We start from the raw sequence: 23,779 nt of genomic DNA on the forward strand, positions 1-23,779 counted from the left end.
GAGGTTGTACAGTTAATTGTATGAGCAAAGAATGATTGATCGAATGATTGATCACCTTCTGTCAGAGATATGACAGACAGACACCGTGGACAGAGACTCAGAACCAGAAAGATTGTCCCCACTGCCGGCAGGAGACGCAGTCATCAGATGACATACGTCTGAATTGTGCGCCCCTCTGCCAAGCTATTTATTGAGAGTATATGCAAATTACAGTGATATATTAGTAAAACACAGTTTTCTTGATTATAATGCCACGCCTCTGGGCGTTCTGAGCACCAACAGCTGCAAGCAGTAAAACATAAGACATTTTAATTGGTTGTCTTTTCCAAGAACTGATAAATTTGTAATCTGGCGCTTGTGCAGGATGTTTAAGCCGTAAATAACTTTGGTGGAAAAGGAGTATCTCAAGCCCTAAATTCTGTGCAAGGCCGGACCTTCTAGAATCTTGATGGAGACGACAGTTCACCTTGCCGTGTCTGTTTCACTCAGATTTACTGTGGCCATCTGCGCTTTGACTGTAGGCCCATTGTTTAGTTGGTCAGCAAAGCACGGCACTTTTAAACATGATAAATTATTATTCTCCATCACCTTCTCACTATCAGGTGGCTCTCTTTAAAGTGTCGTGGATGTATAAAAAATGTACAGTACATATCAATGTTCAAATGAAAGATTTTATGAGAACAAAATTAACGAGTCAAAACCTCTTTCCACATGACTGTGACATGATATGCAAATTTAGCAAAATAATATTCAACAGGGGACCTATAAATAATATTGTATAAATAATATTGATGCTTGCTGTAACAACAAATTTTATCATACATTTTATTTGTTTTTATTTTATTTTGTTGTTCTGTTTTTTTTAACATTGTAACGAGCAACCAAGCTAATATACTGGAGGTAATAAAACTGTACTTCATCCTCGCACGTGGGCTCTAATTTTCTCGTTACAGTTTTTCCATAAGTGGGTAAAAACCTATACAGATGACACGTTGTCATACATGATGCATTTAGTTTATAAAAACGCTCATATCTTCAGATCAGAAAGTGATGTGAATAATAATAATGTCCGTAATGACTCTTCATACTCTATTAACTATGAAAGGCCTGCTGGAATTATTCAATGTGACACTTGCATGCACGAATTGCATATATATGGGGGGACAGCAACTGGAAAATTAAGTATTGGATTGGATTGGATTGGATTTGACTTTATTAGTCTCGCAGTGGAGAAATTTACATTTCACATCATCATTATGCAATCAAATGCATGTGCCGCTGTGCATATTTACTCACAGAACTAATTGCCAAGTCGGAATCTGGGCCACTTCAAGCTCATGCAGTCACAAATGACTGTTCGGTTTTGTGGCTCTACCGTGCGTTGCTGTCTGGGATTGCAGCATTTTTCTCCAAGTCATATTGGCTTGTGGGAAGTGGATACTCGATGTGATCAATATATTTTATGAATCCAAGTGGAAGCAATTGGCTCAACTTTATAAGCAGCTCTGATATTGAATCATCTCATTATAATGTGCAAGTGGTTGTGATTTTATTGAAGTGTGTTTGAAGCTCGCTTATAAAGGATTTTTAAAAAATACCCAGGACAACAACCTGAGAAAAAATAATAAATAAATTAACTGGGGCGGATTAATTTGTCAGTAATTTTAATTAACATCAAATACAATCTTTCTTCAGAGTAGAAATTACATTCAAGTTACAGAATGTCCAGCATTTTCTTTTTCATTAAAGTTTGTGTATCACATTCATTAACATAACAAACACCCGATCAAAGAAAAAAGAAAAAGAAATGCTGAATAGGCATCCGTCCCTCAGAGTGCAGAGGTCGTGGGTTCAAATCCAGCCCCGGCATTTTTTTTTTGTTGTAGTTGTTTGCATGTTCTCAATGTGCTTGTGTGGATTTTCTCCACATTCCAAAAACATGTTAAATCGGTTGAATGCCGAAATCATAGGTGTAAAAGTCAAGGCCTGAGGGCCAATCTGGACCACCACATCATTTTATTTGGCCCACGAAAGCAAATCAAACTTGCAAAATTCCATGATGCTTGCTTCCGAAGCAAAATGACTAATTATCCCAATTAGACCACAATAACATTTACAGTATTTATTTGTTAATTCATCCGCTGCCATTCCCAAATATGCTTGGGTTTTGGTTTTTCTTGGGGGGGTGATGATAAAGTGCTGGTCAGACCTCTTGGGACAGCATTTGGCTTTTGTCCATGTTAGCGCTTTGTTACAGCTTCAGCTGTTGCTAAAGCGCTATATAAATCAATACATACTGTACGTATGACTGTATTGTATTGTATTTTGTACAGCTGATCCCATTTGAAGCTCAGATACCTCCAGACCCATATAATTTAGGAATTAACTTTTGTTTCTGATGAAAGAAGAGAGTCCAAGGTTTCTAACGCTGTATTGAATGTTTATGTAGTCCTGAAACTCAATATTCTGTGGGTCCTGCAATTTAAGTAAAAATGACTAAAACCCTGGCACTAGAGTGGACACATTTTTGCACATCATCTGGCAGTGAATGAATTGATTATTTGTGCGCTCTATATGTGGAGGGGATGAAACATTCTAAGGGCTTCCCCAACTTCATAACGGCCCCGAGAGGAAACCGTCACTCCAATGTGGCCCACGGCAAAAAATGAGTTACTTACTTACTCTAAATTGTCCCCATGCGTGATTGTGAGTGTAAATGATGACTAAATTGTTGTTTTTCTGTGTGTGCCATGTATTTGGCTAGCAACAGTTCAGGGTGTCCCTCGGCTACTACTAGATAAGCTCCAACCTGACCTGTGACTCTTGTGAGTATAAGCAGACTAGGACTGTGTCTCTACTTGTGATCTATTAGTGGTGGTATTCAGAGGTGGATTGAGTCAAATAAGTCCTCCTGGGATATGTCTGGCCATTTTTCAAAATGTGCTATTGAGTATGCAACTATTTCTAAAGACTATTTTTAAAGACTCTTTCAAGAATGTGGATTGGTTTTGACAACAAATATAATACTATTCATCTGGTTGCTCCGAAGTAGTTTTGAATCGCCGTGGTACAGTATGTCTACAGTGCTTTTCTTTCCCCGCTCAACAATCTCTGTATTCAGGCTAACCACAGATCACCCCCACATCCTCTGCGTGTGAACAGTTGTGCTTCCCAACTCTGGATCGCTTGCACTCCAGCAGCGTCCTCTCATCGCCCTCACATTCCACGTCATCCAAGTAGATCCTGACGCTGCGATCCGCCTGGCCCAGGACGCCCCTTTTCAAAATTGTCAGTGCTGTCCTGAAGCCGAGTTGTCGACACACGACCGTACCTGCCTTACTGCTGAAAAGGTCATCGCACACTGTCCCCCACTCGCCACGGATAAAGATCTCAACTCGGCCTCTGTCCGATAGACCATCTACACTTACCAGACGAACAGAGCCAACACGCGTCCTTCTGCCACCTCTAACTCTTTTGTAACTGTACCCTCTGCCACCTTCCCTGGGCCTCTTATTCACCTGGTTACCTTCATCGCCCTCTGTGTTGTCCGTCCTGTCTCCTAACCCAAGCTTCCCCTGCTGCGTTTTTGTTGGAGCGGGATTGAACACGGGTCTCTGAGGCTTATTAAATGTGGGCTTAGGGATCCGATATGATGGCCGCGGGGTTGTCCACCTCCTTGGATGATGAGGATAACGTGCGGTTGTCACAGCCTTGTAGGTTTGCTTTTTCGACTGAGGAGGAGTAGGTGGAGGTGGTGGAGGTGGTGGAGGTGGGAAGGTTAATAGTCGGGAAGCGGGAGTAGGGCGGAGTGGTGGGGGTCTCATGTGTCTCCTTGTCAAACTGGCGGTAGGGGTTTGAGTCCGAAAGGAGGCTGCAGTGTCGACAGCCAAGCGATAACCTGAGGGAGAGACAGAGTCACCCTCTTTATTTTAATCTTGGTAGTTTAGAAAGACACACGTGATTACTGTTGCACCTCAGCGAGGCAACACAAAGTAGCATAGCCCAAGAAAATACGTCAACACAGAGACACACAAGGATCATTGTCCAAACGGAAGCTGATGCAGAAATATTTATTCCAAATAAATAATGCCGGTCAAACTGGTTTAATTTAAAATAGTGCAAATTTCAACATGAACAAAAAAAAGCACAATGTATACAGCGTACTTGAGACTTGTGTACCAGCACACTATTAAGACGCTTTTACAATTGCAACTGAATTGGAAGACAAGAAAACCGACAGTACCTCTGCAGTACATCCACAAGATCACCTGACTTGAAAATGACAACACTGGAAAACAATGCAGTAGAATAGCAATTGTTTACCTGAATACTCATAACTGACTCATTCCTGCTGAGAATATTGACCGATAAAAATATAATTAATATCGGCTCTTTAACAGAATTGGATTGGATTAGCCTTTATTGGTCTTGCAATTACATGTCTGTGATTGGGGTGGTAAGTTTTGGACAATTAAAAGTGATTAACTTTATTTTAAAGATTTTAACTGGCCTTTCTGTGTGGAGTTTGCATGATTTTCCTGTGCTTGCCTTGTTTTATCTTCCGGGTGTTTGAGTTTCCTCTCGAATTCCAAAATCATACATGGCAGGTTGACTGAACGTTCTAAATCGTCCATCGTTGTGTGATTGTGAGTGTACAGTTTTTGTCTGTCTATTGGTTGCCTGTGATTGACTGTGGTTGTTGGGATGGGCTTATTGCATCACCACAACCCTTGTCAGGGTAAGATGAAATCAAGCAGGCTTGTAAAGTACACTCTTTGCTGCAGCTTCTGTCAGATTCTGTAAAATATGAACCATGAACTATGCGTATGATAGTCTCAGATTTGAGTCTTGTGTATTTTAAATCATCCAATAAATACAATTATAAATTCCCCTAAATATATCATCAAAAGAAAATTACTTGTGAGAAAAAAAATCCCAAACGCTTCATATGAATTCATCATTTGCATTTTGAATAATTTTCTATAATGGGCTTCTCAGATTTCTTTTTTTCTTTCAATAACTTGTCAGCAAAACAGATCGCGGGTTGAAATTGCAAAGCTAATCCTATCTCAAAATGTAAAGTAAACTTAGAGTGGTGCAGAAGAAAATTCCCAGTGTGACCCTGATGTGCACGGATCGACTGATGGATTGAACGTTGGTCCTAACAAAGGACTCATTTTGGTTGGCTGATGTACCAGCACGCCTACCGGTGGGTGTAGCTTTGATCAAGCTGGTGCGGGCCATCGTCGATGGCGTTGTTCTTATTCTTGGTGAAGGTGTCTGTTTTTTTCTCGTAGGTCCAGCTGTTGGGGGTGGGGGTGAGGCTTTTCTTGTCCTCGCTGACAGTATTGTTGTTTTTCTTATCGTTTTGCCAGTAGGCGGCATTTTCCTTGTGGTTGTCGTGGGCGCAGGTGTGGTTGTCGATTTCTTATCGATGACAAATTCTGCCGAAAAGAAAAGCAATAAAAGGGTAAATGACACAGTTATCAACTGGGAAATACAAGACACTTTTGTACTTTGATGGACTGATGCGTGCGCAACTTTGCTGATAAAGTTCTTTCGATGAGTTTCCACTTTGATGTGCAGTAGATTTCCGTTGAGCAAGTCGCAATGCAAATGCGTTAATGCCAGAAAAAACCTGTTTGGTTTGTGAAAAGGTGACGCTATATAGCGCTAGCTGAATCAAGTTCTAAAGATGTAACGTCATACCATATCAGCAAAAGGCCATATAGTATCATTTTATTTTGAAATAAAGAAAAGATATGCAGCAAAAGTGCTGACATGACCTTACAGCATTGACTATGCATGTTAAATTAATGATATGTGAACATTTAAAAGGCTAGACAATTCCAGTATCAATTAACTAATCAATGGATGACAAAGTGCTGAATTTTGCCTTCCACAGAAACCGACACCAAACTCAATGGTTATTTAAAAAACAGGATGTTTCTTATTAAACCTGAATCTAATACTGGTCCCCTATTGGTACAGAACTCAATTAAATCAAAGGGTACCGCTCTGTGAAAACCATGAATTATAGACAAAACAGGTCAGTTAAAACACAAAAATGCAACGAAGGAGCTGATACGCAGGGCATATGTGAATGTTGTAAATTTCTCCACTGTGAGACTGATAAAGGCAAATCCAATCCAATCCAAATTTAGTTTACCTTCTTTAGGATTGAAGTGAAAAAGTTTTCCCTTGATCTTGATTGGGGAGGGCTTGATGGCACATCTACCCGGAGCTGCTCGCCTAATATAAGATAAAGAAAATTATTATTTATATTATTTCGAACATCCAGTGTGTTTTTTGATTTTATTAGAATCAGTGTGATTGAAACTGTCACTGATGGACAGCCTGACAGATGATGTTAGACAAGAATCTCCTTGGACCATGATGTTTGCAGATAACATTGTGATCTGTAGTGAGAACGCGGAACATGTGGCGGAGAAACTAGAGATGTGGAGATATGCCCTGGAAAGGAGAGGAATGAAGATCAGTCGCAGCAAGACGGAATATATGTGTGTGAATGAGAGGGATCCAAGTGCAAGAGTGATGCTACAGGGAGAATAGATAAAGAAGGTGGAGGATTTTAAGTACTTGGGGTCAACTGTCCAGAGCAATGGAGAGTGTGGAAAAGAGGTGAAGAAGCATGTCCAGGCAGGCTGGAGCGGCTGGAGAAAAATGTCAGGTGTGATGTGTGATAGAAGGGTTTCAGCTAGGATGAAAGGAAAAGTGTATAAAACCGTGGTTAGACCAGCCATGATGATTGGACTGGAGACAGTGCCACTGAAGAAAAGACAGGAAGCAGAGCTAGAGGTAGCAGAGTTGAATATGTTGAGGTTTTCTTTGGGAGTGACCAGGTTGGATAGGATCAGGAATGAGTACGTTAGAGGGACAACTCATGTTAGAGGCTTTGCAGAGAAAGTCAGAGAGGCCAGACTGAGATGGTTTGGACATGTCCAGAGGAGAGAGAGTGACTATATTGGGAGAAGGATGCTGAGCCTTGAACTGCCAGGCAGGAGACCAAGAGGAAGACCGAAGAGGAGGTTTATGGATGTGGTCAAACAGGACATGAAGGTAGCTGGTGTGAGAGAAGAGGATGCACAAAACCGGGATAGATGGAGGACATTGATTCGCTGTGGCGACCCCTGAAGGGAAAAGCCGAAAGGAAAAGAAGAAGAAGTGATTGAAACTGTCACTTGAGCTCACAAAAGCGCATATTTTATTGTTTTGTTGAGATTAATTTCTCGTTATAAGTACATACTGATACCGATAAACAGCAGGCGTTTTATTATGATACCCCAAACAAGGAGTTGTCGTAATATGCACCAAATGTGGTCCGAACAGACTCACAGATGATGTTTTACTGAGACACACAACAGCAACAAATACATTCCGCAATGCCTGAAAGTGCAATGAAAGGTGTGTGAAAGTGCTCACTTGGAGGGATCCACTATTTTATAGATAATTCCTGCTCTGGCTGTTGCACTTGGGGCACCGGTGGCAAGAAAGTACAATTCACCTTTACGGACAGAAAAGGGTGAAAAGAAAAAAAAATCATAAATACAAAAATACAGTCAGCACTAAAATGTATTTACTCTTTGTGTCCAACGCGTTATGAAATCATTTTTTCATTCCTTACCCGCCTCATCTTCTGCAAATGAAATGATGTATTTATAGTAGCTGTTGATGAGTTTCGGAAATCTGCAGGTTTGGTCTCTTCCCATACAAATTTCATTGTACTGCCATTCACCTGTTATTACGTCCTCCTTCAAGGACATCAGGCGCCTGGCAAGCAATTGACATATTTTGTTCAGTAATGCACACGTATTCAAATGGCTTTAATCCAAAGCCTGCAGAGAAATATTGAGATGAAAGCATGGAAGAAGTGCGCACCCACTCATGAAGTCTCCAAAGATGTAAAGTCCATTCAGGTTGGGCATCTGGCAACCTCTGTAGATGTAACCACCCGTCACTGATTTGCCCAATTTATGAGGGTAGGCAAAAATAGGCAAGATGTCATCTGTGTAACATAAAACACAAGTGTCTTTAGACAATAGTCTTTGAATAGCTACCAGATTGTTTTATTGACACAAAAAGAGAGAAATAATTGCTTGTGATTGATAGTCATATTTAATTTTGGACCTTGTTAACATTTTAGATTGTTTGATTATTAAATATAGTTTAGCTAGATAGCTATTTTCTATACCGGTTGCTGTTATTGTTTTTGTATGTACAGTATATAACTTCAGTGGCTGATTTTGAGTGAGAAGCAGAGTACACTCAGGATTGGTCGCTATTTATTAGCACGGCACATAAACCTAGCATACTTAGATTGTCACCCAAGGACAATTAGATAAACCAAGCATACTCAGATTGTCACCCAAGGACAATTTAGATTATTTATTTAATCTAAAACGGGTATTTTTGAAATGGAAGACGAAACCCACACAAGGGCAGGAACACAGTTTGGAATTTTAAATAAACAGAATCCTACAGATTCGGTTGAGATACTGCAATGTGAAAACATTCGGGAAGATCATTCGTAAGTACAGTAAAGTCTCGTTATATCGATATTCAAGGGAGTCCGAAAAAATATCGATATAACCGGGACTATCGATATATCCGACCCTGTTTGCATGTAATTTTCTCTGTGCGTGCATAGAAATAGTATCGATATAACCGGGACTATCGATATATCCGATATCGATATAACAAGACTTTACTGTATTTATTGATTTTCTTTTCTTGCATTGTAAAGGTATAGAATGGAATAACCTTGCATGTAACTGGCACATGCAGCAAGCATGGTAACATGAAGATCTTTTACACCGTGCAATGGAAAACTTCCCAGCGGTTTGTGGTGCATTTTTGCATTGCATAAAAAAGTGAAATACAATTTCCTCACCCAGCGATGAGTTACGACAGAGTTTGCGATCGTAGCAGTTGAAACCTTCTTTTGCTCTCCATCCGTAATTGCCTCCTTAAAACACATGGATGGCATTGTTAGCAAATAACATTTGTTAGGTTTGACACCCCTGTGGTGAAGGAGTGTGAAGAAGATAACTTGGGGAGCACGAAAAGAATCCCTCATAAAAGCGGATCAGTATTGCTAGATTGAAAAAAAGCCCATTGTTCTTGATTGAGAACAGCTTTCTAACAAAGAGCAGTACTTTGGATCATAATGGGAATAATCACTTCAATGTACCTTTGAGAATGAGGTCGATTTCTTCATATTTGTTTTGGCCAACATCGCCACAAAACAACCTGCCTCGGCCAAAGCCCGTCTTCGGGTCTCCGCGGTCAGTAGAGCAACGCCACATGTTGCGCACACCATATGCATAAATCTCTGCATGGGGATATTTACATTTACAGTATAAATGAAAACCTAGACATTGTCAAATCAATTAACCCATTCACTGCCAGATGTGCAAAAATGTGTCCACTCCAGTGCCAGGCATTTGGTCATTGTCACTTGAATTCCAGGACCCACAAAATATTTAGTTTTAGGACTACATAAACATTAATACAGGGTTAGAAACCTTAGACTCTCTTCTTTCATCAGAAAAAAAGAGGTAATTCCTAAATTACATTGATCTGGAGTTATATGAGCTTGAAATGAGGGCAGCTGTCCAAAATACAATGCAATATTGGTTTATATAGTACTTTAACAACAGCTAAAGCTGGAACAAAGCGCTAACATAGAAAAAGGGAAATGCTACCCTTGTGGAAAACAGAAAACATTGCCAAAGGCCATGACCAGCGCTTTATCGGCACCCAGGTATGAAAAAACTAAACCTGAACAAATTCGAGAATGGTACTCGATGTCATATTTTCAATTCTCGAATAAATTTGTGACTGGCAGTGAATGAGTTAATTCACAAAATGGCATGACGACAGAAGTGCCACGTATGTACCTGGGAGGCTCCCCTTCTCTCCCAGGAACGGGTTGTCCGAAGGGATGCTATATGGTGCGCCATCGTCATTGTTGTTAACATCAATACGTAGCACCTTGCCAAGGAGGGTCGACCTATGAAAGCAGAGTGTGACTAAGAGCTAAAAGAACATAGAAGATGCAGTCTTCACGACATTTTTATACTGAACAAAGCATATTCCTGGATCGAACCACCGGGCAACAAACGACCCAGTAAAACTGGAAACATCTCTCATATTGAATTCTCAAATTTCAAATTACTATGCACTCCAGCAACCACTTCTAAAAGCCTTTTCTCTCTCTCTCTCTCTCTCTCTCTCTCTCTCTCTCTCTCTCTCTCTCTCTCTCTCTCTCTCTCTCTCTCTCTCTCTCTCTCTCTCTCTCTCTCTCAACTCCCCATCCTCACAACCTTCCAAATTCCAAAGTGTGGCAGCCCGCAATGTGTAGTGTCAATATTAGATTTGGCAAAGTGTACCCTCTTTCATTCCCCACAGAGTTAAACTACATGTCAACACAACCACTCAGTCAGCTAAACTGTAGCTCTCTGGAGAGGTGGCTTCAGGTTGCAATCACTGAACCACAAAAAGGGCTTCATCAGACAGAGATTTGTAGCACAGGTGATTTGATATATAGTATGTAATTACGTCTGTGTAAGCTCTCAGTCGTACAGGAGTGGTCCATCGCTGAGAAGGTTTCTTCAGCCGTCATCTGTACTTTTTAAAGGTGTCGGACATTTCGCCTCCTATCCAAGAGGCTTCGTCAGCTAACTAAAGTCTAACTGGTCGTATTGGCCCTATTTATATATCCCTAATGTCCAGACATGGCGGCTCAGGTTGGGGGGAGCAGAGGACCACTCCCTGTGGCCCCACTGATTGTTCCTACATTCCTGACTAACGACTGGCCTATTTGCCCCACTCCAACCAGTATCACCTCATCAGCATTACGAATGTTGCCTAACCTGTGTTGCCTATTGTATGAACAATCCAAATTGAACCTCACCCCACCAGACCGGTTTAATGAAGGATTTAGTTGTTTTATGAGAATCGCTTCTTTTACCCCCCTTTCAAACCATCTATGTTCTTTTCCCCATTGTCATCAAATGAGTGATTGCTAGCTTTTAGGTGCAAATGTACTGCCGATTGAGGCCCACTCGTATTATCCCTGCGATGTTGATAAAGTCTTTTTTTGATAATTTGTTGAGTCTCCCCAATGTACTGCTCTTTACAATTTTCATTCTTACAATGTATTGAATAAACTACATTACTTTGTTTTTCATTTGGGAGCCTATCTTTTGGATGCACTAATTTTTTCCTTAACGTGTTTATCGGTTTGAAATAAGTAGGAATTTTGTGTTGCCAAAGGACTCTGTAATTTTTCAGAAACTCCTGCAATGTAAGGTACTGCTATTCCTCTCCTTTTTGTATCTTGAGAATTTTTGGTTTCATTCCCTATTCTTTATTTCTGACATTTGTTGAATGACCACTGAGGGTAACCACAGTTAGTGAGTGCTCTCCTGATATGTTTTGACTCCTTTTCTCTACCTTCAACGCTAGTTGGTATTAGTTTAGCCCTATGCTGGAGGGTTCTGATAACTCCTAGTTTGTGTTGTAAAGGGTGGTTAGAGTCAAAAAGTAAGTATTGGTCAGTGACTTCTGTTTTTAGCGCTCTGTCCCCTTCCATTAGGGATATATAAATAGGGCCGATACGACCAGTCAGACTTTAGTTCGCTGACGAAGCCTCTTGGATAGGAGGCGAAACGTCCGACACCTTTAAAAAGTACAGATGATGGCTGAAGAAACCTTCTCATCGATAGTATGTAATTACTAATTCAGATACAATTTTATACACGTGTAATACTGACTTGTTCTGCGAGTTGCCAAATTTTCCAAAGGGGTCCCCGGCTCGACCGCCATCTCCAATGAAGATGTATAAATATCCGTCATGGCCAAACAAAAGCTGCCCCCCATTATGATTGGATGCTGGTTCTACCAGTTCCAGGATGGTTCTACATTTTTGGGCACAAAAACAAGAACATGAGGTTGATTCCTAATTGTACAGATAGAAATCTTGCCCGAAATGATGTAAGACCTTCCCCGTCACCTCTCTGAGTTATGGTCAAGTTGGTTGTCATCATGTGATGACAGTGTGAACTCGCTGATTCGTATCTTCTCCTGCTTCTTGACGGACACCGAGTAGTAAACATAAGCTTTTCTAACGGTGGTGAACCTATAGGTAAGAAGGATACGGAATTAAACACTGGAGGATTTTGTTTTTCGAATGGAGACATTTTTCAGTTGAAAATTGATTTGTGCGTAACTGCATAATTGACAAAATTAACTCAATCACTGCCATTCCTGAATTTATTCGGGCATTGAAAAGCATGATGTCAAACGCCATTCCCGAATTTTTTCGGGGTTTGGTTTTTCTTGCAGGGGGATGCTGATAAAGCGCTGGTCAGACCTCTTACAATATTTTTCCTCTCATAAGGGCAGCATTTACCTTTTGTACAGCCACATTTGCCTTTTGTACAGCCGCCCCAATTTGAAGCTCATATGATTCCAGACCCATCAAATTTAGGAATTAACAATTTTTTTTACGATCAAAGAAGAGAGTCTAAGGCTTCTTACGCTGTATTGAATGTTTGTGTAGTCCTAAAACTCAATATTCTGTAGGTCTTGCAATTTGAGTGAAAATGAGAAAAACCCTGTCACTGGAATGGACACATTTTTGCACATTATTTGGCAGTGAATGAGTTAACGAAACCTACCCCATAACAGCTTGGATTTTATCTACACATTTTGGGACAATTCTATGCGAGAACTCATTTTAGCAGGATTCATATGACGTAGAAGACAGCAATGTCAAAGATATTGAACAACTTGGGACTAGTGATTTGGCCATTCGGGCCCCAATGACCAAAGTCAAAGCCTGTTGACTTCATACAAAAGGCCTTTTTGATGAATGGACACAAAAACAGGCACATAATTTTTGGCAGAAAGTTGAAAATCTGTCAGGAATTTGTTTCCGTGTGAACACCTCCTTAGATAGAGAAGTGCATTTGTGAACTAACTTTGGATGCAGGGCTATGCACAAGAATCCTCTCTCATCTCCTGCCCAAGGTGATGTCAAGACAGCCCGAGTGAGGTTGAGGAACGGTCGATCGATCCTGGAGCCGTTAGGCAGATAGACCCACACGTAGCCCAGCTGCTCAGCCACGAAGAAACGATGTGTTCCGTCATCTGCGTGGATCATAGCCACGGGGTTGCGGAGCCCGTTTGCAACTTCCTCCAAGCATATCTCCAGACAGCCCTCGGCGTCCTCTCGAACAGAACCTAGATTAGCATTTAGTTCTGCAGATGGGCAAGAGAAGCATCAAGCTAACATTGTGAACAAATCAGTGATGTGCAGTCAGGCGAGGCAAATGAAAAAAATACATTAAACAGTTATATTTATTTAGTGATTTCTACTTTAAAGTTCTTTTCCATTTAACTTCACCGTTGTTGATTTTTTTTTTTTCAAAATCGCTGAATTTTTACATTTACCATTCAAATACTGAGTAGAGACGAGTGGGGAGGCACCAGCCGGCTGAGCCTCACCATGGATTGCGCAATCACTATGCTAACTGTGCTGGCTTGCTCTGCAGTGAGACCGCATTGCTCTCCCTCTGCATATCACTATTAAAGTGTTCACACACTTTTAGTATATTAACTAAATTTCTACAGTTTAGCTGGTGTATATAACGTCGAGTCACTTTACATTGTAAACACTGTCCTACAGTGTTTATTATTATTATTTTAATAAAAACTGTGTGCATTTGTGAGGCACACAGTTCTCCTGCCTCATGACAGGAGGCGCTGGTGATTACAGATTTTTCTTGCGCCTCCTTGGCTGCAGAATAATAGAATTAGTGAGAGCAAGCTACAGTAAACAGTTAGCAAGTGCAACCATCCAGTCATTTTTTCCTGTTGCTTGGCCTTATTTTCAAAATGGAGGATTACATATCTAAATTGAAAGAAATAGAGAGACTTTTAAAACTGTTGCATCAATAACTTTCAGTTATTGATGCCTTTCTTCAGAAGGAGCGGCACATGGACTTCATTTATAAGTAAAGGTAATTCTTTTTTCTATGCTACAGTTTATATAAAGAATGCTGACATGATATTTTAAACAAAACACGGTAACTGTTGCCAATCAAATGGTGAATAAGCTACTTTGTAGAGTTCATGTTTGTAAATCTGACTGTGATGACGTCAGTGCCTCACCAGCCATGAACCTCACCGCACGTCACTGGAACAAACATATTTGTAGGTATATTATCCAAACACTTTTGCTTTGGAGGGTGATTGTTGCCACGTATGATGAGGCATTTTGACAATATGACTGTTTTTTAAAATGATATTACAGCAAGGGTGTCCAAATGTTTTGCAAAGGGGTCCTTATTTGGTGAGTTAAAAATGTAGGTGGCCCATCCTTGGCGGACATATTTTCCATACAACAGAAATTAGATCCAGACCCATATCATTTAGGAATTAACTCTTTTTTACTGATGAAAGGAGAGAGTCTAAGGTTTCTAACGCTGTATTGAATGTTTATGTAGTCCCAAAACTGAATACAGTATTCTGTGAGTCTTGGAATTCAAGTGACAATGATAAAACCTGCAAGTGGACACATTTTTGCCCATCGTCTGGCAGTGAATAAGTTACATTTTTTTAACACAAACTTTTTTTGTAAAAGTTGAACAGAAGTAATTGTTATTTTGTTGATTTTTTATTTTTTTTAATGAGAAAATCGCCATTTTGGAAAATTGGGGGGCTTATTTAGTACTCATGTACTAATTTGCTCTTCCTAATAGAGCCTCAAGATGGCAGCACTTTGCACACGCCGCTAACAGCGCTACTGCCTAATGTATTGAATCTACCTGCAGGCCAGACGTTATTGATTTTATGACAGAGGCTGCGGGCCGGATGAAAATTGACCACAGGCCGCATTTGGCGGCCTTTTGCGCCGGCCTTTGGACACATTGCTTTACAGGGATGTGACAAGATTGTTATTCTGCCAAAATGTCATTGAGTTTCCACATTTCATACGTGTCGGATTGGAACGGCGCTTGTGTTTGTGTGGACATACCTGCATTTGTCAAAACATTAGGATAGCAGTACTGTTTGTCCTTTAGTTCTAGAAATTCACAGAAGAGCCTTTGATTTTCCTCTAGTTTGGCGGTCAGATTTGCATACTGTCCCGGGCTCCCCTGGTCCTCCAGGAGGAGACTCAATGTGTATCTGCACTGGTTCCAGTAGTCGCTGCAATAGTTGCCGCACAGTCCGGGCAAAATGCGCATGGGTGTGTTTGCATCCTCTGCATCATACAGGTGGGCGGCATAGGGGGAACATTCCTGTATGGGGTTAGACATATTTGTATCAGCTATACTGTCAGTGCCAGGATGCTACCACAGCGTCCCTTGGATCAAGGACTCTCAGTGGAGTCCCCTCATCCCCTAACAATTACAAAATACATTTACCAATACGTGAAAAAATCTTTTCGGATGATAAAATTATTGCACGAGACAAAAGAACCTGGGAATCCTGAAATTTGGAAATCTTGCTTGTAGATGTTTTGCACTCACAGGAGTAAAAGTAAAAGTTCTGGTATTGAGCATGTTTCAGTGCTTTCAATTTACTTCGATGAATCAACTAGATTTCAAAACACATCATTCTGTGAGAAATTCACCAATGGGGATAACGTATTTTCAGCAGCCCACTTTTCAGCTCACGCCATGATGTCATCATCTTGCATCAGAGAATTTGGCCTCATGCCAAAACAATGGATGAATGACCTACTTTATTATGCTATTTATATTAAATCATGCAAACAGTACACCGCAAACAGCTACGGCTACGAGAAATACCTAAATGTTGATTTTGGGATATTTTTCTGAGCGAGGACAAAAAAATGTGTTGAAAAACAAAGCATCAGTAACATTTTTGTGCCTTTGTGTGGTCAGAGATAATTTCCTTCGTCATCTCAAGGGAAGAAAAATAGATCATTGCGCTGATTTGGCAATCTGGATGCTATTGTTCAGAATTCACAAATAAGCGCTCCAGTCATGAGTGCATCCAACAATATACCGTAGTTGATCTTCGAGGTGAAGGTTAGTAACGTAATATCCATAAATAGACGATGTGTGTGTTTATTTCCCTGCAGCTGCCTCACCAACGTCCAGCCAAGTCTTGGGTTAAACAGCTCGTGTTTGTGTGCGTGTGTGTGTGTGTGTGTGCGTGCGTGTGCGTGCGTGTGCGTGTGTGTGCGTGTGCGTGTGCGTGTGCGTGTGTGTGTGTGTGTGTGTGTGTGTGTGTGTGTGTGTGTGTGTGTGTGTGTGTGTGTGTGTGTGTGTGTGTGTGCGCGCGTTTGTGTACGTGTAGCATGTTATATAAATGGATCCGAGACAAGGTTCAGCCGGTTATTAAGTCAAAACCACTCTCTCAACCACACCCAAAATGTTGAACTAAATGCACGCAAAGACACAAAATCCAAACCGTAGTGTGTTTATTTGTGGCTATAAAACTGGACTTGCCTCTCTGACAAGAAAAGGAACATATTTCACGGTTGTTATTTTTGATTGATGACAAAATAAAGTGCATCATCATATTTATTAGATCATGGGAAATCAAGACTATGTCATCTGGGTGTATTTCCTTCCTCGGTTATACTTTTGTGTGAAGAAATGAAATCATTAATGAGTAGGTTGAAATGTCCGTCAGTCTGTCCGTCCGCCTGCCCACCCAATCCACCCATCCACCCCATTTTTCTGGGGTGTGTTTTGGGCATTTTGAGCATGACACATCAAAGATTTGTTTGGGCCATATTTATAAATATTGTTTATATTTGGAGATTTGAAGGGAACTTTTTGATCTCACAGGAGACAAAAAATGGAATAAGAGGAGGACTGTTTGAGACTCAGTCACGTTCACTGAAACTGCGTCAACCTATAAGCAATGCTGAATAAAACACAGAAGCAAGAAATAGACAAGCGACACAACCATCATACTCCAAATAAATACATATACAGGTACTTTGATTACAAACCTCAAACCACTGTGAGGTGAAGCAACCCCATGGAAGGGGGAATGAAACTTTAACTCATTCACTGCCAGACGTGCAAAAATGTGTCCACTCCAGTGCTAGGGTTTTTGTCATTGTCACTCGAATTCCAGGACCCACAGAATATTAAGTTTTCGGACTACATAAACATTCAATGCAGTGTAAGAAACTTTAAACTCTCTTCTTTTATAAAAAACGTATTATTTCCTAAATTCTATATGTTGGGAGTTATATGAGCTTGAAATGGTGGTGTCTGTACAAAAGACCAATGCGGCTGTACAAAAGGCAAATGCTGCCCTCGTGGGAGGGAAAAACTGCCACCGTTCTGGTTGGCGACCAACCGATAGCGCTGTCGGCTCTGCCTACAGCTGCACAGGTGTTGGTCGTTCCAATCAGTGTCAGTTAAAAGGACTCCCGGCTCGACCATTCGCTGCCGGGTCATTGCATTGTATGCATTGAAAGTGTTTGCTTGTCAAGTTTGCTTCATCTTGGCAGACTTTTACTCTTGGGTTTTCTTTGATACTTTGTATTTTTCTGTTCAGATGAATCAGAATCAGAATCAGAATCATCTTTATTGTCAAGTATGTAGAACACACAATGAATTTGTTTCCGGTAGAACACGCTGCACTAGTATCGTCGTCAAAAAAACTGCTAAGTGGCACTATACAGTTCCATTTTGATTTTGATTTTGATGTTTGAGATTTGGTTCCTGTTGACTGTACTTGAATAAAATTTCTAAAATACAACCTGCTGCTGTCTCCTGCCTGCTTTTTGGGATCCACAACCGCCATCACCACCTTGCAAACCGTGACATTGCCAGAGGTCTGACTAGCGATTTATCGGCCCTCAAGAAAAACCTAAAACCAAACAAATGTGGGTCCAAAATACAATTCAATATGGGTTTATATAGCGCTTTAACAACAGCTGAAGCGCTAACATGGAAAAAGGAAACACTGCACCCTTGTGGAATAGAAAAAACATTGGCGGAGGTCTAGCCAGCGCTTAATTGGCACCCCAGCAAGAAAAAACTAAACCCAAACTAATTCGGGAATAGCACTCTGTCATATTTTCAATTAGCACATAAATTCATAAATGGCAGTGAATGAGTTAAAATTCTTATTTCTATGGAAGCTATATCAACATAACTGTTCTCATATTTTTGTGTGTTAAAGAAAAAGTCTGTGTGCTTGAGTCACTCCGGAACTGTTGTCAGATGTTGGTCAGGCGTGTGTGAAGCGGCAGCTTGACCGCGACGTGATGACATGTCAATGTGTACCGTTGACTCATGGTCGAAGATTCCAAATTAAAAATGAGAGTACATGCAGCCACTCTTCTATGCTAAGTGAATGAAACCATCATTCAGATTGCAGGTTTGGTGCTTTTAAACATACAAACACACACCCACAGAGATCCCGCGACAACCAAAAGCTTCTAGTTCTGTTTTTCCCAATTAAAAATATTTTCTTTGATTTCTTTATCCCTCATGGAGGAAATTCAAATATCCTGTGCCCTGGTCTGAAGAGGATGTGGATGTTTGTTTGATCTATGAAGTTTGTGAAGAGGAGTTGGGTGCCCCAGGGAGATGGGGGGGATTAATCTCTTACTGTGTACTGATATCAGTGCCAGGATGCTCCCACAGCGTCCCTTGGATCAAGGACTCTCAGTGGAGTCCCCTCATCAAAAGAATTGTATCCGGGAAGGGGTCAAACTTGAACTCAGTGGGGGTCTCTTTCAATAAGTAACAAATGCGGAAAGAAAAACAAACAACTGGGAAGTCACTCCAAAAGCATAGTGGACATGTAATTACCATCATGTTCAAAACCTGTACCATATTTTCCGGTGTATAACGAGCACCAGAGTATAAGGCGCACTCCCATTATGTGGTGTATTTTCAAACTTTTTCCATATATAAGGCACCCCCCCCCCCCCCCAATGAATGGTGTATTTTCAAACTTTTTCCATGTACTGTATATGGTACACCAGATAATAAGGTGTACCTTCAATAAATGACTCAAGTTTTCCAATAATAATATATAAATACATATATATTATATATATGTATATACAGGTTTTCTAAATATAAGGCACTCCGCATTATAAGGCGCTAAATTAGAGGCTGAGGTAACGCACTACTTCTTCTACAGGAGAAAATGGAGTCGGTGGTTGCTCACAGTAGTTGTGAGACCTGTTGTGGCTCAATATTACTTCACATATAAGGCACACCGACATATAAGGCGCTGGGTCATCTTTTGAAGAAAATCGAGGCTTTTGGGTGCGGCTTATACACCGGAAAATACGGTACTTAATTCGTCATTGTCTTGACACTGGACTTTTTGTTTTGTACGTCAAGTTCTGGAGAAGGTTTACGGGCCAGTCTTAACGTGATCTCGATGGCTTTTATTTCACACTTACATAGTTACAGTTCGGAGTTGCACAACCAGGATTCAATTATGCAATCGGCAGGCGGGACGAGTTTTGTCTCGCTGTGCCAGGAAGAGAGTCGTGGGAGTTTGAGCGCAAACACTTTGATGGGCCATTCGGCCCAGAAAAGAGCCCAAAATATCGCCCGGGCGGAATGGACAGCTGTTTATTAGGATGGCGAGGAAATTGCACAGCAGACTGCTGCAGTGTGAGTCATTGTTTTGAAAATAGCTTTAATTGCTACTCATTCAAACCACGTCTGCTGCCTCTCAAGTTAAAGTAATGTGTACGTTGATGTGGCCATTCAGTCCTCTAATGAAAATGAACACACTCCAAAGTTTTAGACCAGCGTAATTCTGACAAATATTTGATGCAGCGCTGAGCGTGTATGTCACGGTTTCTTTCATGCGACAGTAAAAAGTTACATGCAACACTCTTTAGCTCCTTTGAAAGATGGCACATAGGTTAGTTTTGCTTTGCGTCTGTTTGATATTTATATTTCTAGCAGTTTAACTCATTCACTGCAATTCCCAAATGTATTCGGGAATTTAAAGTATGACATAGATCTCCATTCCCGATTTTTTTTTCTTACTGGGACTGGTAAAGCGCTGGTCAGACCTCTGGCAATGTTTTTCCCATCCACGAGGGGGCAGGATTTGCCTTTTATACAGCCGCCCCCACTTACACCTCATATTATTCCAGACCCATATAATTTAGGAATTGACTCTTTTTTCCTGATGAAAAAAGAGAATCTAAGGTTTGTTATTTAAAGGAGATGCTTTACTTACCGACAGTCAGTGACGTGCGGTGAGGTTCATGGCTGGTGAGGCACTGATGTCATCAATGATGTCACCGCTCGTCTCTACTTAGTATTTGAACGGTAAATTCAGCGATTTTGAAAAAAATCTTAAAACGGTGAAGTTAAATGGACAAGAACTTTAAAGTACAAATCACTAAATACATCTAACTGTTTAATTTATTCTTTCATTTGATATTTCCATGACAGCTTTCCATGATGACAGGTGAGGCACTGCCTCACCTGCCTCCACTGACTGCACGTCACTGCAGACAGTGTAGGTGTTTGTTTGATCTATGAAGTTTGTGAAGAGGAGTTGGGTGCCCCAGGGGGGTGGGGGGGATTAATCTCTTATTGTGTACTGATATCAGTGCCAGGATGCTACCACAGCATCCCTTGGATCAAGGACTCTCAGTGGAGTCCCCTCATCAAAAGAATTGTATCCGGGAAGGGGTCAAACTTAATACCTGAAATACCTGAAGGTTTCTTATGTGCATTGAATGTTTATTTAGTCCTAAAACTCAATGTTCTGTAGGTTCTGCAATTTGGGTGAAAATGACAAAAACCCTAGCACTGCAGTGGACACATTTTTGCATATCGTCTGTCAGTGAATGAGTTAATAAGGCCTTGGTGTCATACTTTTTTTTGTCAATCATCCAACATTATTTAGGAGCATGAAGAGCGATATCAATTTGGTCAAAATATTTAAATTCATCACACAGTAAATTAGTTTCCGTAAAACACAATAAACACTAAATTGCTAATGGGTATGAATGTTTTTTGGTTGTCATCAATGGTTGACTGCTGAGCAGTTCAGGCTGTACCCCAATTTTGGCTCAAAATTCTCTGTGATGGCACCATCTCACAAACGACCATAATGAGTACAACATAGCAAAAGGACGGAAGAGTAAGCTTTTTTTCACTACTGTATTTTCCGGTGTATAAGGCGCACCGGAGTATAAGGCAAACTTTTTCCATGTATAAGGCATACCAGAGTATAAGACGCATATTCAATGAATGAAACAAAAATTCCAAATATAATATATAAATATATAACAGTTTTCGAAATATAGTGAGACCTCAACTTACAAACACCTCAACTTACAAACTTTTTGTCTTACAAACGTCAAATTTATGAAAATTAAACCTTATAATAAGAACTATTTTCATAATACACACCCACCACGGCTGGCGGAGTGATCGTCGGCGGAAGCACACGACCGAACAGCACCAGAGGTTAAGTTACCAACAGTCCTTATAGAAGGTGACTCTCCTTCCATAAGCCATCAACGACCATCAAAAAGGTAAATAAAACTTTATTTTACAGCACAGTTTATTTCTTTAATTACAGTCGTCATGTAATGCGCCTCTCTTTCCAAACAGCAATTCTCTTTGACCTTCGACCTCCAACGCCATTCCATCAAGCCATAAATGACCATCACAAATGTAAATAAAGTGACTTTATGATACAATGCAGTGTATTTATTTCATTACAATAGAATAGCACATTTATTATACATAGAATAAGGTATGTTGTGTGTAGTTTTAAGTTTTAGTTGAAAAGTATATTTTATGGAAACCCGGGATCGGATTATTCCCATTTTAATGGTTTCCTATGGGAATTATTTTTTGAGATACACACAATTCGCCTTACACACTCTGTCTGGGAACCAATTAAGTTCGTAAGTTGAGGTCTCGCACACCCACATTATTATGCACTACAATCTAGGCTGGGGTTACCCACTACTTCTACAAGGGGGAAATGGAGTTGGTGACTGCTGACAGTAGTTGCAAGAACTGTTGTGGCTCAATATTACTTCACATGTACGGCACAGGGACATCTTTTGAAGAAAATGAAGGTTTTTGGGCGCACCTCATACACCAGAAAATACGGTACTATTACATGCTCATTGTGTCTTATTTTCTTATATAATAAGGCTAATTGATCAAATCACTATCATCTATTTGATAATCAGCGATCACAATATAACCCAAACGCTCACCTGGCAGAGAATGCTGCGTATGTACTTTCCACACGTGACGTAACCAGAATGATCAAAATGTTCCATGATGGCGTAAAACTTCACTGACAGCTGATGATCCTTTTCGTCATCACAGCATCCGAATTTGGCGTACTCTTTGCAAAATAGCAACGGCCTCTGGGGCTCAAACGGTGGTTTGTAATCCAAACATTGAGGATGACAGATTCCTGACCCCGCTTGGGTGAGCAGGAGAAGCAAAGGTAGAAGGAGATGTGGCAGGAAGTCCATTACCGGGATCTGATGTAAGTTCAGGAAGCATGTTAATAATGTCATTTTTTTAAATACAGATCAGTAGGGTTTGAATTAACTTGCTGAGAGTTTTGTAATTCAGTTCACCTTGTGAATGCCAAGTGTGAGGTTAGATGGAAATAAAACCATCCATGTGACGTGAACAAGGCATCATGAGAAACGATACATATTTGAACGCCAACATTTAGGTTAGTTCAATAGATTGTCAATCATCGATGTTCCTGGAGTCATCACACCTGTTTGCAAATTGCTTGACGCTCACTCCAGTTAAGTCTGAGAAATATCCCCGCATATCACACCTATATGATAAGCTGTTCTAAGAGTTTAGAAAAATGCAGTGATCCAGGTCCAGCGGTGATCTGCTGTGCATCAAAAGATTTGTGGATGTCCTCGATGTGTCAATCACTGATCTTCAATCAAGCGGTTCCCAAAACGAAACATTTGCTTAATGCTGAGCAATCCTCACGGAATCAGCCTGACGGCACAGATGCAATCCAGCCTCTTGGAGGAATTGCAATGAAGCAATCGACCGCTGCTTCAGTCAAACGTTGGCTGAAACCCCCCCGTCCGGTTTGAGTCAGTGCATGTGCTCGCTCGCTCTGGTGAACAGACAGTCTGGACGCAGACACCACAGGAGCGAAAAACACAGAGAGAGAGAGAGAGAGAGAGAGAGAGAGAGAGAGAGAGAGAGAGAGAGAGAGAGAGAGAGAGAGAGAGAGAGAGAGAGAGAGAGAGAGAGAGAGAGAGAGAGAGAGAGGTCCTTTCATTCAAACATGCAGCGAGCCAGCCACACTGCAGCTGACTCGAGAGCCCTCCCTCTCTCTTTACGTCTTTTCTCCACCTCGGTCCCTTTGCTCGCCTACAAAGACTCACGCATTCCTCCTTCCAAGCATGCGGTCTATGTTGCCCTGAAGTTGCAGCGTTTCAACTCACCACCACACTCCCCATTTCTACCCTCCTCAGCATTCCCAGACCTCCTCTTCAGTCTCTGTCATTTCCAGACAGACGCATTCATGTGTGTGTGTGTGTGTGGGGGGGGGGGGGGGGGTTCATGAATCAGGTCGTGTCTTGGGAGTAGAGGCAAATGGAGTCTTGATGCATTAGTCTTGTGTTTTTATTGGGAAAGTGAAATCCCCTCAGGTTTGCTCTTGCTTGTCTATCCTTTGCTAACCTCGGCATGCCGCCGTCCGCATTATTGGAATTGACAATATTGTCGTTGTTATGAAAAAAGTGTTC

At 41.0% G+C, this 23,779-nt stretch overlaps 1 protein-coding gene across 1 annotated transcript; it reads right to left on the minus strand.

Moving 5' to 3' along the window:
• Positions 1-110: 110 nt before the first annotated feature.
• Positions 111-23,176, minus strand: LOC148888267 (HHIP-like protein 1). The gene is made up of 15 exons (XM_089013848.1): positions 22,631-23,176; positions 22,256-22,531; positions 15,065-15,329; positions 13,008-13,287; positions 12,038-12,163; positions 11,799-11,942; positions 9,921-10,033; positions 9,212-9,352; positions 8,912-8,986; positions 7,900-8,026; positions 7,646-7,791; positions 7,444-7,525; positions 6,170-6,252; positions 5,208-5,444; positions 111-3,898 (listed from the first exon to the last, which is right to left on the minus strand). Exons 1-15 carry the CDS (start codon positions 22,670-22,672, stop codon positions 3,123-3,125), a joined length of 2,913 nt encoding a protein of 970 aa, XP_088869974.1. The 5' UTR covers positions 22,673-23,176; the 3' UTR covers positions 111-3,122.
• Positions 23,177-23,779: the final 603 nt, after the last annotated feature.

Source organism: Hippocampus bargibanti, linkage group LG14 (assembly GCF_051943395.1).
Source record: "Hippocampus bargibanti isolate YZ-2025 linkage group LG14, ASM5194339v1, whole genome shotgun sequence".
Taxonomy (NCBI): Eukaryota; Metazoa; Chordata; class Actinopteri; order Syngnathiformes; family Syngnathidae; genus Hippocampus; species Hippocampus bargibanti.

Excerpts from the sequence above, each read along its gene's own strand:
- LOC148888267 (XM_089013848.1), bottom strand. The coding sequence starts at position 22,672 with ATGGTTTTATTTCCATCTAACCTCACACTTGGCATTCACAAG. Across the intron at positions 13,288-15,064 it reads TAATGTTTTGACAAATGCAG|AACTAAATGCTAATCTAGGT; the intron begins GTATGTCCACAC and ends GCCCATCTGCAG. Across the intron at positions 6,253-7,443 it reads AAAATAGTGGATCCCTCCAA|GCGAGCAGCTCCGGGTAGAT; the intron begins GTGAGCACTTTC and ends ATCTTATATTAG.